Source organism: Nerophis ophidion, linkage group LG02 (assembly GCF_033978795.1).
Source record: "Nerophis ophidion isolate RoL-2023_Sa linkage group LG02, RoL_Noph_v1.0, whole genome shotgun sequence".
In the NCBI taxonomy this organism is placed as follows: Eukaryota; Metazoa; Chordata; class Actinopteri; order Syngnathiformes; family Syngnathidae; genus Nerophis; species Nerophis ophidion.
This window is the reverse complement of record NC_084612.1, coordinates 9,675,565-9,690,724: the sequence shown is the minus strand read 5'-3', so window position 1 is coordinate 9,690,724 and position 15,160 is coordinate 9,675,565. Positions and strand designations below refer to the sequence as shown.

The 15,160-nt window shown below is 36.6% G+C and overlaps 1 protein-coding gene across 2 annotated transcripts in view; it reads right to left on the bottom strand.

Annotated features, from left to right (window-relative positions):
• The window catches only part of fto (FTO alpha-ketoglutarate dependent dioxygenase), a 425,397-nt gene that overhangs the window by 269,219 nt on the left and 141,018 nt on the right, over window positions 1-15,160 (bottom strand). For both annotated transcript variants that reach the window (XM_061877187.1, XM_061877194.1), the window contains exon 7: window positions 8,281-8,400. In XM_061877187.1, coding sequence (XP_061733171.1) covers window positions 8,281-8,400 — 120 coding nt within the window. The remainder of the gene's footprint in view (window positions 1-8,280; window positions 8,401-15,160) is intronic.

Below are 15,160 nucleotides of genomic sequence, written 5' to 3'. Positions count from 1 at the left end.
TGATGGCCGCGATAGCCCGCTCCTCGGGGAAGCAGGCAGGCGGGTCGACGTGGACGCTCGGATCACAAGGGAGTGGAGAACCTTTACCTAAACGCGCAGGGAGAAGAACATTTACCTTACGTACACACACCCTCACACTTCAGTAACCCGCCTGCTTGTTTCCGACAAAATGAATTCATGAGGTTGCAAGCTTTTGTTTGGCTTATTTATTTATGTTTTTTTGGTTTTTTTTTTTTTTTTTTTTATCAGAGTGTGATTCAGATGGAAGGAGGTGCATTTGCATGACAACAGGCTTCAGTTTGCCCCAGGGAGAGGCAGTAGCCATAAAACATGGGGAGCACAGCGCCGTCGTAGTCCAAACGTTATAACAAACGCAACCCATGTGTGGACCGAGCTGGATTTATCAACAAAATACAAAGCAACAATTGAACATACTGTGGTGTGTGTGTGTGTGTGTGTGTGTGTGTGTGTGTGTGTGTGTTCGTCTTATGCGCGCTTGTAGCATATTTTTTGTATTTCTGTAAATATACATATACAGTAGTAGTGTTTATGTAAAACATGACAAATAGCTGTTATGTTTTTTTTTCCCACTATTTCAAAATGGTTTTATTTTTTTTAGTAGAGAACTAATGTTTTTGTTGTATTTGTTGATATATCTTTTGCATTAAAAATGCCAAGTTTTCTGTGTTTTATATATATCTTTTTAGTAAATGTACGATCAAAAACATTACAAATATTTGTTTTTTTTTATTTTTATCTTTTATTTATTTTCTAAATATAAACAAAATATGTAAGACATGTTTTTTTAGAATGTTTAGAGGTCTGCCTTTTGTATTGTATTAATGTATTTGATTATTTAGTGCATTAAAGAAGCTAATACCGGTATAAAGTTATATAACTACAATATCTGAATAAAACATCAACAAAGCTTAATGTTATAGCTGACCGAGAAAATTAGTGTAACATCTAATAATATTTCTCATTAATAGTAATCAGCTGAAGGTCGAAAATGGCCACCGCTGCTATGTAACATATTTTTTTCTTTTTTGTAAACCTACATGCATTAGTGATTATACAAAACATGACAAATTGTTTTTTTCCTAGTTAATGTTTTTATTTATTAAAATATATGACGTGTTTATAGTTTTTTCAATTGTTTTTGTAGTAGAGAACTACCTTTTAAATTTTACTAAACTAAATTTTAAATTGCTATATGCCAATATTGGTTAATATCTAAGCTATCTGAACAACACAACATAGCTTTGTGTTTAAGCTGACTAAGCAAATTAGGGTAACATCTAATTAACAGTCAAAAATAACCAATACTAATCCATTGTAAATACTTGCTTTTATGTAAATAATATATTTCAAAATAATAATCATTACTTTTTACTACACTGTTTGATATTTTTCCTCTTCATGAAAATGTCCTTTTTATGTAAATGTTGTGCAAGAACGGACTATTTTAATTTCCGTGATTTCCTAATGGGAAAATTATGTTGCGCACCTGAGAGGTTTTTATTACATGTAATATGATAATGTATGCATTTTTTTTCTGTATACAACATTTCGTCTGAGGTGTTTGTATGAAATCCACAGACAGTAACAGGCAATTCTAAATAGAAATAGTCGGCCGTGTGAAATGATATCTAATAAAGTAATGTATATGTATTTTATATAAAGCAAGAAGAGAAATGACAACCACAGCCCCCCTCAACATACCACCAAATCTATAAGTCACATGCATGAAGTGCTTTTCATCAGCGTATCGAGAGGTCGCCGAACAGGGGAATGTAAATATCGCTTGCCGGAGCAATAAATGTTGTCTTTCATCACGCCGGTGAATTATTACATTTGTGAACGCCTGCAAATGTAATGTTTTTTTTTCCTTACCCCCATCAATAAAAACTACTACGAAATACATTCACAAAATAGCTGGGACAAAAAAAAAAAATAGACTATTATGTATCCATCATTCCCGAAAGTATGTATCTCCACTATTAAACCATGAGTGAATAACACTTATAATGTAATATTGACATTATTTATTATTTGAGAAATATATTCATTCAATTCCTTCAAGGAAAAAAATGCATAAGTCGACACACACATTGGCTTTTTTATGTAATCACTTCTTAGTAATATTTACCATCATTTAGAGGACTTTTTCAAATTCAAGATTATATTTGTTGATATATGTTGACATATAATTTTGTATCTTTTTGTACTATCATTTAGGCGTTTACTTTCACTTGAATGGATAAAATAGAAATGTGAACACCGACACACACTCAAGAGTTATACACTTCTTTATATTATATGATTGCCTTCAAAATTTATATTTGTATTCATTCAGTTCATATTTTATTTAGTGTATGTACATTTGAAAAAAAATGGCTTTTAAATTCCTTGCATTGCATTTAGATTACGGCGCATGGAGGAATAATATTATTTGAGCACACTAATATAATTTTGTTCCCTATTTACCAAACATTGTATTATTCTTCATAATTAGTATTTTCCAATTTATTTTCTTATTTTAAAATTATATAAATTACTTTTCCAGGTATTATTTTACTATTACATTATGTTGTTGTTTTTTGTCTGAAAGGTCCCAAAATATTGACACACACGTACACACTTCTTTGCATTACTTATAACAAGCGATATCACTGTAATTATACACATTTTTCATAGATTTTTTCTTTTTTTTTTTACTATATTTAACATCCCTTATATTAAATGTGAGTGCATAGAGGAATTCCAAATATGGAGACACACACAGGCTGTGATTTCCTTAGAAAGAGATGGCGACACTACAACACAAGGGGAGAAAGCAAGTAGAAAGAAGGAAAAACCAAAGACCTCGCATTTCACTTGATGCCCTTCTCTAAATGCAGGTCCAAATCACACACTTCATCTTAAGGCCCCTGGAGGTGGAGCTCTAGATGAGTTTAGCTCCTGTCTCCCTAAAAAAAAAAAAACCCTCACTCGCCCACCCACTCACCCACTCGGACAGCGAGCGAGAAAGACATGGAGAGAGAGGAGAGAGTGGAGGTGCTCTCAGTCTTTATCCCTGCTGGAGCATTAGATGTGATTACTTCTCAGCTCTGCACACTGACACACTCTGAGAGCTCCTGGAGTCTCCATCAGTGGGCGAGAGACGTTTGCAAAGACCGGCGGAGAGAGAGGGGCTGCTTCAGTGATACAAGAGTGCCCCCTGCTGCTTCTAGAGCATCAGCCTGTTAAACACACGCTTGGAGAGCAAAGCATGTATAAGATGTGTGTTGCACACGTGTACACCACTGCCGAGACTTAATTATGAGTGTGACATTACAAAGTGATTCCTTTACAGTCGCTGTCTGACTAATAGCTGCGTCCCTCTACGCTATAAAATGTCTGCGAGGCCGCGATTAAACAAATGACACGTCTTTAATAAGGCGCCAGTCCATCATGTCATTTTAAACACAAACGCACTCCGCCCTCCTTTTGGACCGCGGGGCATTTATTGGGCGCTACGTCACTCCTGTTGAGGCACAAGCAAAGGCATGATGGGCATTTATAGACGGGGTATTAAAAGACAGAAAGTAAAATCAGCTTGCGAAGATTTATAAAAGAAAAAAAGTCTGATTAATCACACTTAAATTTGGATTAATTATTATTAATCAGATGTTATAGCTCGCTTGCATGATTTGGAAAAACTTAAAAAAAAGAACCTTATATTTGGATATCAATGCAATTTTATTTTCAAAAATGTTGTGTTTTTACTTGAATGCACACCAGTCCAAGTCTCCCCACTCATCATTGCACTGGTGGATGAATTGAGCGGATCACTGACCCTATTGCAGACCTGGGCAAATTAAGGCCCGGGGCCGTTAAGCTTTTCAATCCGGGCCGCCGGACATTCCCAAATATTTTTTTTAGATTTTTAAGATGGAAACTGTAGCTGCAATTATGATGTGCAGTGATGTTTTCAAATGACCATAAGTCTTGAACTATACAGAGTATTTCAATGTTGGAAATCTACGCTTTTGCATAATATATTAGTTACTTGGGCTGCAAATCTTTGGGTATCCCACGATTCGATATCAATTCTTGGGGTCGCGATTCAATATATCGATTCTTTTGATTCAACGCGATTCTCAATTCAAAAACGATATTTTTCCAATTCAAAAAGATTCTGTATTCATTCAATACAAAGGATTTCAGCATGATCTACCCCAGTCTGCTGACATGCTAGCAGAGTAGTAGATTTTTTTTTAAAAGCTTTTATAATTATAAAGGACAATGTTTTATCAACTGATTGCAATAATGTAAATTGGTTTTAACTATTAAACGAACCAAAAATATGACTTATTTTATCTTTGTGAAAATATTGGACACAGTGTGTTGTCAAGCTTATGAGATGCGATGCAAGTGTAAGCCACTGTGACACTATTGTTCTTTTTATTTTTATAAATGTCTAATGATAATGTCAATGAGGGATTTTTAATCACTGTTATGCCGATATTATAACTAATATTGACACTGTTGTTGATAATATTCATTTTTGTTTCACTACTTTTGGTTTGTTCTGTGTCGTGTCTTCTCAATTGCTCTATTTATTGCACTTCTGAGTGTTGCTGGGTCAGGTTTGGTTTTGGAAATGGATTGCATTGTTATGGTATTGATGTGTAGTTGTTGGTTGGATTGATTTAAAAAAAAAAAAAGATTTTAAAAAAATAATAATAATTAGAATAGATTCTGAATCGCACAACGTATTCGATTCGATTTGTATTCTAATTGATTTTTTCACACACCCGTACTAATCACTGTGGTAATCTAATTAGTTACTATGGTAATCTACTTCACAGCAGCTCAGACGAGGCACCAAGCAGTCTGGGTGGGGAGCGTTTCCACAGAATGTTTCCAGAGAAGCCAGCCTGAAATGCAGGTTTCAGGGACAGACGCGGAAGGAGATTTTTACAACGAAGTTCTAGAGCTTAGTGATGTATCAGATTGTAGATTTTTTTCCTTCATATTTCACTGTTTGTTGCATTTTTGTTGCGTCTTGCTTGATTTTAAAATATGTCAATCGAGAGTGTGTTTGACGTCCATATGTTAATATTCAGTGTTTTATCTTTGATAGTTAATATCTTTATTTTCATGTACATTCTGGGTGTCTCATTCAGCATAAAAATGTAAAATTCCATTCAGTTTTTTTAAGCGGTCTGTCATAAAGTTTTTAGCATTCAATCAGATATAACGGTCCCACGACAGATTTATTTTCTCTAAATTGCCTAGGCCTGCCTTATAGCAACCCTCAACCTTTCAAGAGAACATCCATGGTTAGGGCAGTGCAGCATGTGCGGCCAAAATAAATTGCCTGATTAATCTGCGTTTATAGATGTTTAAGGCAATATTTTTTGGTGATTAATCACATGAGATAACTCATTTTTGCCAGCCTTAATTGTTTTATATACTTCAGTTTAGTGCCGTCTAACGATTCATGTTTATTATCATATTAATCACACTTTGAACTGTGATTAATCATAATAAATGACTTGCTAGGACATGTTATATTAATTTTACAGAATACCCCAACAGAATGACACAAAGGATATGTTATTGTCAAAAATGTTTAACTAAATATTAGGGATGTCAAAGTTACGGTATTAACTCATGCTTTTAATCACACAAAGTTATTACATTAATCCTGGATGTTGATTAATCATTAGTTAGCCTCAATTGTAATATTGTTAACCTAATTGTGTATCAACTTTTTAAACTATTATTTTGTATTGTAATATTACTATTTAGTATTATTATTATTATATTATATTTTAAATTTCATTTTAAAAAGCAAGTTTCTCCATATTACATGAGTTTAATAATCAAGTTTCATCCAAACATGATTTATTTTTTGTATCTTTTTGGGATGAAATAAAAAAAAATAAGAATAGAGCAGATATTATCAGTGTGGCTACACTGGCCCATGAAACATCCATCCATCCATCCATTCATTTACTACCGCTTATTCCCTTCACTTCCGCACGATAGTAGCTGAGATAGGATCAAGCGCCCCATGAAACTTTCTACAGACAAATAAACATGTCCCAGATTTCAATATTACAAATAATAAAAAGAAATTAGAATCGGCCCAAGTCCCTCAAAAAAATGGAACATTAGAGATTTCTAAAACCCTCCAAAAGGTATTAGTTGGCAACATAATATTATCAACATATAATAAGACAAAATGAAATACCTCAAGGGAGATGAATTAGACGTGAGACTAATTTGCTTTGTTACCCATATAACACAAAGCTAAGTTGTGGATAAAACTAGCAAAGTGATTGTCAAACTGAGGTAAGGGTAGCGGGCTCCATCTATCCATCCATCCATCCATCCATCCATCTTCTTCCGCTTATCCGAGGTCAGGTCGCGGGGGCAACAGCCTAAGCAGGGAAACCCAGACTTCCCTTTCCCCAGCCACTTCGTCTAGCTCTTCCCGGGGGATCCCGAGGCGTTCCCAGGCCAGCCGGGAGACATAGTCTTCCCAACGTGTCCTGGGTCTTCCCCGTGGCCTCCTACCGGTTGGACGTGCCCTAAACACCTCCCTAGGGAGGCGTTCGGGTGGCATCCTGACCAGATGCCCGAACCACCTCATCTGGCTCCTCTCGATGTGGAGGAGCAGCGGCTTTACTTTGAACTCCTCCCGGATGGCAGAGCTTCTCACCCTATCTCTAAGGGAGAGCCCCGCCACACGGCGGAGGAAACTCATTTCGGCCGCTTGTACCCGTGATCTTATCCTTTCGGTCATGACCATAGGTGAGGATGGGAACGTAGATCGACCGGTAAATTGAGAGCTTTGCCTTCCGGCTCAGCTCCTTCTTCACCACAATGGATCGGTACAACGTCCGCATTACTGAAGACGCCGCACCGATCCGCCTGTCGATCTCACGATCCACTCTTCCCTCACTCGTGAACAAGACTCCTAGGTACTTGAACTCCTCCACTTGGGGCAGGGTCTCCTCCCCAACCCGGAGATGGCACTCCACTCTTTTCCGGGCGAGAACCATGGACTCGCACTTGGAGGTGCTGATTCTCATTCCGGTCGCTTCACACTCGGCTGCAAACTGATCCAGTGAGAGATGAAGATCCCGGTCAGATGAAGCCATCAGGACCACATCATCTGCAAAAAGCAGAGACCTAATCCTGCGGTCACCAAACCGGAACCCCTCAACGCCTTGACTGCGCCTAGAAATTCTGTCCATAAAAGTTATGAACAGAATCGGTGACAAAGGACAGCCTTGGCGGAGTCCAACCCTCACTGGAAATGTGTTCGACTTACTGCCGGCAATGCGGACCAAGCTCTGGCACTGATCATACAGGGAGCGGACCGCCACAATAAGACAGTCCGATACCCCATACTCTCTGAGCACTCCCCACAGGACTTCCCGAGGTACACGGTCGAATGCCTTCTCCAAGTCCACAAAGCACATGTAGACTGGTTGGGCAAACTCCCATGCACCCTCAAGAACCCTGCGGAGAGTATAGAGCTGGTCCACAGTTCCACGACCAGGACGAAAACCAAACTGTTCCTCCTGAATCCGAGGTTCGACTATCCGGCGTAGCCTCCTCTCCAGTACACCTGAATAAACCATATAGTGCTGCGCCAATGAATAACTTGAATAAAGAGTTTTTTTTTTTTTATATATGCAAACAGTGTTACTTTTCAAACTGTGTGTGATGTTACAGTGGTCAACATTTTAAATACACTTTGTCTGGATTTTAATGAATACTTAGACCTACTACACTACTGTATTAGAATGTTGGTTAATATGGTGCTACTTGTTTTCTGAATTTGTACTTGGTGAAAAAAGTTTGACAACCACAGGATTAGCATATAATGATTGACCAACACTATTAATTTTTGTATATTTAATGTACATTAAAATGTTGAAAGGTTTTTTTTTAAATTAAATTGTTTTTAGTAGTAGAGCAGTCCGCTAAGGTCGCACAATTACGAAATCATGGCCAAAGTATTACTTTCAATTTCCATTATTAGTATTATTACAACAGGGGTAACTTATTTTTACATTTGTATGAGAGCTACTGAGCATGCTAATAAAATGTTTTATGATGGCGACAGTTTGACCCTAGGTTATTTATTATTATGTTTCCATTATTTCCCATGGAGGAAATTGTTGCAAAGCAAAATTAATAAACCCACACCTCTCTGGAAGTGTAAAGGTGGAATTTAGAAATGCAGCTGTGGAATGCGCAATGCGCAAAGCTCACCATGGTCTCCATGAGCTTCCACTCCTTCTCCAGATCCTCCATGGGTTTGCTCCACCAGCTGCAGAAGCGGGTGTAGCGCTGGCCCTGAAACCAGTACTGTCGCAGCCACTCGAACTCCACCTGCACGCATATAAGCACACGTGTAAACAGGCGCACAATCAACATGTGATGTAACCTACAGACCAAGCCAGGAGCTATTCCCTTTTAGAGGCTGATTTATTTTCGCATTCCCCTTCTTGTTTGGTCTGTGATAAAAGCTCATCTTGTTTTGAGTTATTAAACACAATTTGGAGAGAAGAAAAACAACTCCTTGGTGAACTCATGACATATTAAATCACGACAATTTCATCTAGTAATGACAATTTAAGGGGCGAGCCTCTGTTGTGTGACACATGATTTACTCCGCTATGGTAAATTAGCAGTGAACTTAAATGCAGCAGGATGAAATACTGAGCTCCGGTAATGGAATAACCCATTCATCGCTCTTTAAAATCATTACTTTTTAATATGAGAGAAATAAATTGGGTAAACAATCAAATGCAGTGCAATCATACTTGTGCTTGTATAGTATTGTGTACAGCAAAATGTGATTGGAATAATGTTCAAAATAAATGTCTTAATTTCTTTCCTTTCATACACACATATATATATATATATATATATATATATATATATATATATATATATATATATATATATATTCATACATACACACACCCAAACACACAAACATATTCACATAAACACACACACACACACACACATATACGTGTATATATACACACACACATACATGTATATATACACACACACACACACACACACACACACACACATATACGTGTATATATACACACACACATACATGTATATATACACACACACACACACAGATATACGTGTATATATACACGTGTATAAATACACACACACACGTGTATAAATACACACACACACGTGTATAAATACACACACACACGTGTATAAATACACACACACACGTGTATAAATACACACACACACGTGTATAAATACACACACACACGTGTATAAATACACACACACACGTGTATATATACACACACATATGTGTATAAATACACACACACATATGTGTATAAATACACACACACACATGTGTATAAATACACACACACACATGTGTATAAATACACACACACACATGTGTATAAATACACACACACACACGTGTATATATACACATAAAAAAAGGGTATAAATACACACACATACGTGTATATATACACACACATACGTGTATATATACACACACATACGTGTATATATACACACACATACGTGTATATATACACACACATACGTGTATATATACACACACATACGTGTATATATACACACACATACGTGTATATATACACACACATACGTGTATATATACACACACATACGTGTATATATACACACACATACGTGTATATATACACACACATACGTGTATATATACACACACATACGTGTATATATACACACACATACGTGTATATATACACACACATACGTGTATATATACACACACATACGTGTATAAAAACACACACATACGTGTATAAATACACACACATACGTGTATAAATACACACACATACGTGTATAAATGCACACACATACGTGTATAAATGCACACACATACGTGTATAAATGCACACACATACGTGTATAAATGCACACACATAAGTGTATAAATGCACACACATAAGTGTATAAATGCACATACATAAGTGTATAAATGCACATACATAAGTGTATAAATGCACATACATAAGTGTATAAATGCACATACATAAGTGTATAAATACACATACATATGTGTATAAATACACATACATATGTGTATAAATACACATACATATGTGTATAAATACACATACATATGTGTATAAATACACATACATATGTGTATAAATACACATACATATGTGTATAAATACACATACATATGTGTATAAATACACATACATATGTGTATAAATACACATACATATGTGTATAAATACACATACATATGTGTATAAATACACATACATATATGTATAAATACACATACATATGTGTATAAATACACATACATATGTGTATAAATACACATACATATGTGTATAAATACACATACATATGTGTATAAATACACATACATATGTGTATAAATACACATACATATGTGTATAAATACACATACATATGTGTATAAATACACATACATATGTGTATAAATACACATACATATGTGTATAAATACACATACATATGTGTATAAATACACATACATATGTGTATAAATACACATACATATGTGTATAAATACACATACATATGTGTATATATATATATATGTATGTGTATAAATACACATACATATGTGTATATATATATATATGTATGTGTGGGAAAAAAATCACATGACTATTTCAAAGAGATGAAATAATCTTGTGATTTTTCCCCACACACATATATTGCGCTCTACCACGGTATCGAGCACTATTCTCTGGATAATCTAATTCAGACATATATGTCTGTGCGAGTATATGTATATATATATATATATATATATATATATATATATATACACATACATACATACATACATACACACACACACACACACACACACAGTTCTACTTTAACATTGATTTGGACTGCATTGGGACAGTGGAACTCTCTTTGCCCGCATGGTCATTTATTGACAAGTACAATTAATGCTCAACACAGCAGCAAAAAAAAAAAATAATAATAATTTAATAGTGATAAGGAGCAAACTGCCCAGTCAACATGAATGATGAGTTCAATTTAAACAATATTACAAGTGTAACACATCAAAAGTGGGTAGTAATACATAAAAAAGGTAAGCTTTTATTATTTGTTGTAATTGTTTTTTAATCTTCATTATCTACTTCAAATTATTACAGTATGTCTCTATACATTTATGTATTTTTTTCAATTTAATTTTGGCTAAAGGAGCGCATTTCAATTTCTTATACACACGTATTACATATGTTGGCCAGAGGGGGAGCACTTTACATTTTTACACACACTTGTTATTTCATATGTTGACCAGGGAGGGAGCAATGTACGACTGTCAATTACAAAAAACCCTCTTTTGATATATGTCACCACCTGTGGTGCAAATGAGACATTCTCTACAAGATTCAGTTGTTTTCCATATTGGAACCAATATTTCGACGCACGCCACCACCCATGCACACCCACACACTTCCGAATCAATCAATCAATGTTTATTTATATAGCCCTAAATCACAAGTCGCCTCAAGAGGGCTGCACAAACCACAACGACATCCTCGGTAGGGCCCATATAAGGGCAAGGAAAAACTCACCTCAGTGGACATCGACCATGATGACTATGTGTAAATACACTTAAAAAAATAAAACTAAATAAATCAGAAGTTACTCACCAGTTACTTTGTGTTGGAGTAGTTTTTTTTCCATTGAATACTTACTATTTTCCAAGTAATTATCTGGATGATTAATGTTACCTGTACTATAGTCATATTACTCTAAAGTAAGGTACTCGAGTACAATTTTTGGCTACTCCCCTATGCTAAGTAGCCATGCCAACATTTTAAAGTGCATGCAGGGGCAGATAAAGCCACTGGATGCTCATGATACTTATCTACGGATAATACCAACTTTTGGAGTTTATGCAAGACTACTTCGAGAGGTTTCCTACAGCCATGGCCCTCAATCCTCCTGACTCGGCACTGATTTGACACACCGCAAGTTTGTGGACCTTGTATTGGGCGACTATAGCACTTATTTAGACATAAATAAGCCAGAGGGGGAGTCAAAATGTTGCATAGTTTGTTTTACAGATCATCTTCAGTCGCTTTCTGACATGCCGTTTTGGGGGCGGTCTAATTTACGTGGCTCACAATCAACAGCGTCTTCTCCCCGTAATCTTTGTTGTAGCGGTGTAGCGTGCAAGGACGGGAGCAGAAGAAGTGTCAAAAATGGAGCTAGCTGTTTTAATGACATTCAAACATTACTTAAATCAATAACGGAGCGGCACCTTCCCATGCGGAAAAACCAACAAGGCCGGAAAAGTGTCCTGTGAAAAACCATCCGACCGGAACTCTCTAATAACTAAAGTTTCTTGGGTGAATAATGTAAACTCAAAACATCGGTATGTTTTAGCGCTTTCATGGTGAGTTTACTGACAGATATAAATTACAACTTTAAACTACTTTATATTAGAAATGGCAACAGCAGAGGATGAATGTCCCATAACAAGAACATAGAAAAAAATAAGCTTATCCACTAGGGCAGTGGTTCTCAAATGGGGGTACGCGTACCCCTGGGGTAATTGGAAATATGCCAAATGGTACCTGAGATTTTTTAATTTTTTTAAATTCTAAAAATAGCGACAATTAAAAAATCCTTTATAAATATATTTATTGAATAATACTTCAATAAAATATGAATGCAAGTTCATAAACCGTGAAAAGAAATGCAACAATGCAATATTCAGTGTTGACAGCTAGTTTTTCTGTGGACGTGTTCCATAAATATTGATGTCAAAGATTTCTTTTTTTGTGAAGAAATGTTTAGAATGAAGTTCATGAATCCAGATGGATCTCAATTACAATCCCCAAAGAGGGCACTTTAAGTTGATGATTACTTCTATGTGTAGAAATCTTTATTTATAATTTAATCACTTGTTTATTTTTCAACAAGTTTTTAGTTATTTGTACATCTTTATTTCCAAATAGTTCAAGAAATAACACTACAAATGAGCAATATTTTGCACTGTTATACAATTTAATAAATCAGAATCTGATGACATAGTGCTTTATTTTACTTCTTTATGTATTTTTGTCAACCAAAAATGCTTTGCTCTGATTAGGGGGTACTTGAATTAAAAAATTGTTCACAGGGGGTGCGTCACTGAAAAAACATTGAGAACCACTGCACTACGGTGTCGGCACGGACTTCAAAGGTGGACGCATGGAATTTTTCAGGATCCCAAACACAGATCAGCAGGTATCGGAATGTAAGAAAAGTTGCTTTTGCATAACATTGCGAAACAAAACGCCAGATAATAAGTCTTATCTTATACACACACAACATAATAATATTTGTATATTTAATGCGTTGACAATCCATCAAGGGGAGCAGCTTCATAGCTTACCAAAGTCGTACTAAAACTTTTTAATAGATTTTTGAGCGCCGTATGTAATGTTCTATATTTTCAATGGTACATATAAAATGTTGGTGTTGTCTACTTGAGTCATATTGCAGACTACACCGTCTCTTATGTTTGACTGCCATCTGTTGGTCACACTTATTACACCATGTGCCAAATAAACTTGCTTCGAGGTCGGTAAGCAAAATCAAGAATTATTCCGTACATTAGGCACACTGAGTTATAAGACTGTCAATTTTTGAGGAAAAATAAAAGGACTTTAAGTCTATTTTGGTTTCATCTGACCACATGATATCATCCCAATCCTCTGCTGTATCATCCGTGTATCCATTTTGGTATGAACTCAACTCGTCGTGTTTGGAGGAAGAAGAATACTGAGTTGCATCCCAAGAACACCATACCTACTGTGAAGCATGGGGGTGGAAACATCATGCTTTGGGGCTGTTTTTCTGCTAAGGGGACAGGACAATTGATCCGTGTTAAGGGAGAATGAATGGGGCCATGTATCGTGAGATTTTGAGCCAAAACCTCCTTCCATCAGTGAGAGCTTTGAATGGTTGACCAAATACTTATTTTCCACCATAATTTACAAATGAATTCTTTAAAAATTTCTACAATGTGAATTCCTGGATTTTTTTTCCACATTCTGTCTCTCACAGTTGAAGTGTACCTATGATGAAAATTACAGAACTCTGTCATCATTTTAAGTGGGAGAACTTTCACAATTGGTGGCTGACTAAATACGTTTTTGCCCCACTGTATATGTATGTATATATATATATATATAAATCTGTATGTGTTAGCACACAGAGGGAATTCAAGCAGCAATTCAACACAGGAAATATCACTCTTACCCACTGGCTCACCTGAAAACTCCGCCCCCTTCCCTGCCCTCCTGCTTCCGCTCCCCCCACGCCTCCTTTGCAAGATGACAGTCTCGCCTACCGTCTCTCCTCCGCCGGGACTGTTTTTTTTTGTTTTTTTGTCTCCCGCTCTTTTGAAGTGCTGATTTAATCCTTGCAAGGACGCACGCTCCCGTATAGCCAGGTGTTTCCAACGGGTGTCGTGTGTGTTTGTTGTGCCCTTGCATCGCATGCCTTTGTTTGCATCCTTGCCTAAAAGTTGCCGGCGTAAGCGCAGATGTCAACGGGTGGCCCCCGCCCGATTGTCGCCGACGCGAAGACGTAAAGATGCTAAGAAGACGCCGCCGCCGCTCGCTTGCCCTCCCCCAAATCGTCCTACAAAGTGTGATCCGCAGCCTGAACAAAGCAAGCTCGGCTTCATTTTGACAAGTGTAAAACACAAAGTGGAGTCGCATACATTTCAAATGGGACTCGCGGCGCCATTGTTGCCTTTGTGAGAACTATTTTGTTTACAGTTCTTCCAAAAAGGAGCTTTAGCCTCGTACACAGCAGGCCCTGTTTAGCGTCGCTTCACGGCGGAGTCGCAACACGGCTTCTGTGACATACGTAGAAAGCAAAACATCCTCGCCGTTTTTGTTTCAGCAGCATTTTCATGCAATTCCAGTCTAGTAGGGTACAAAGAAGTATGAGGGCCTCAGCGAATTAACAACAAAAAGATACTGAAATACAACGATAAAGTTGTGATACAGTAAAAAAAAAAAGTGGTACTATGAGAAAAAATTGCAGTTGTCTCTACAGACTACACTTTTTCAGAAAGAAA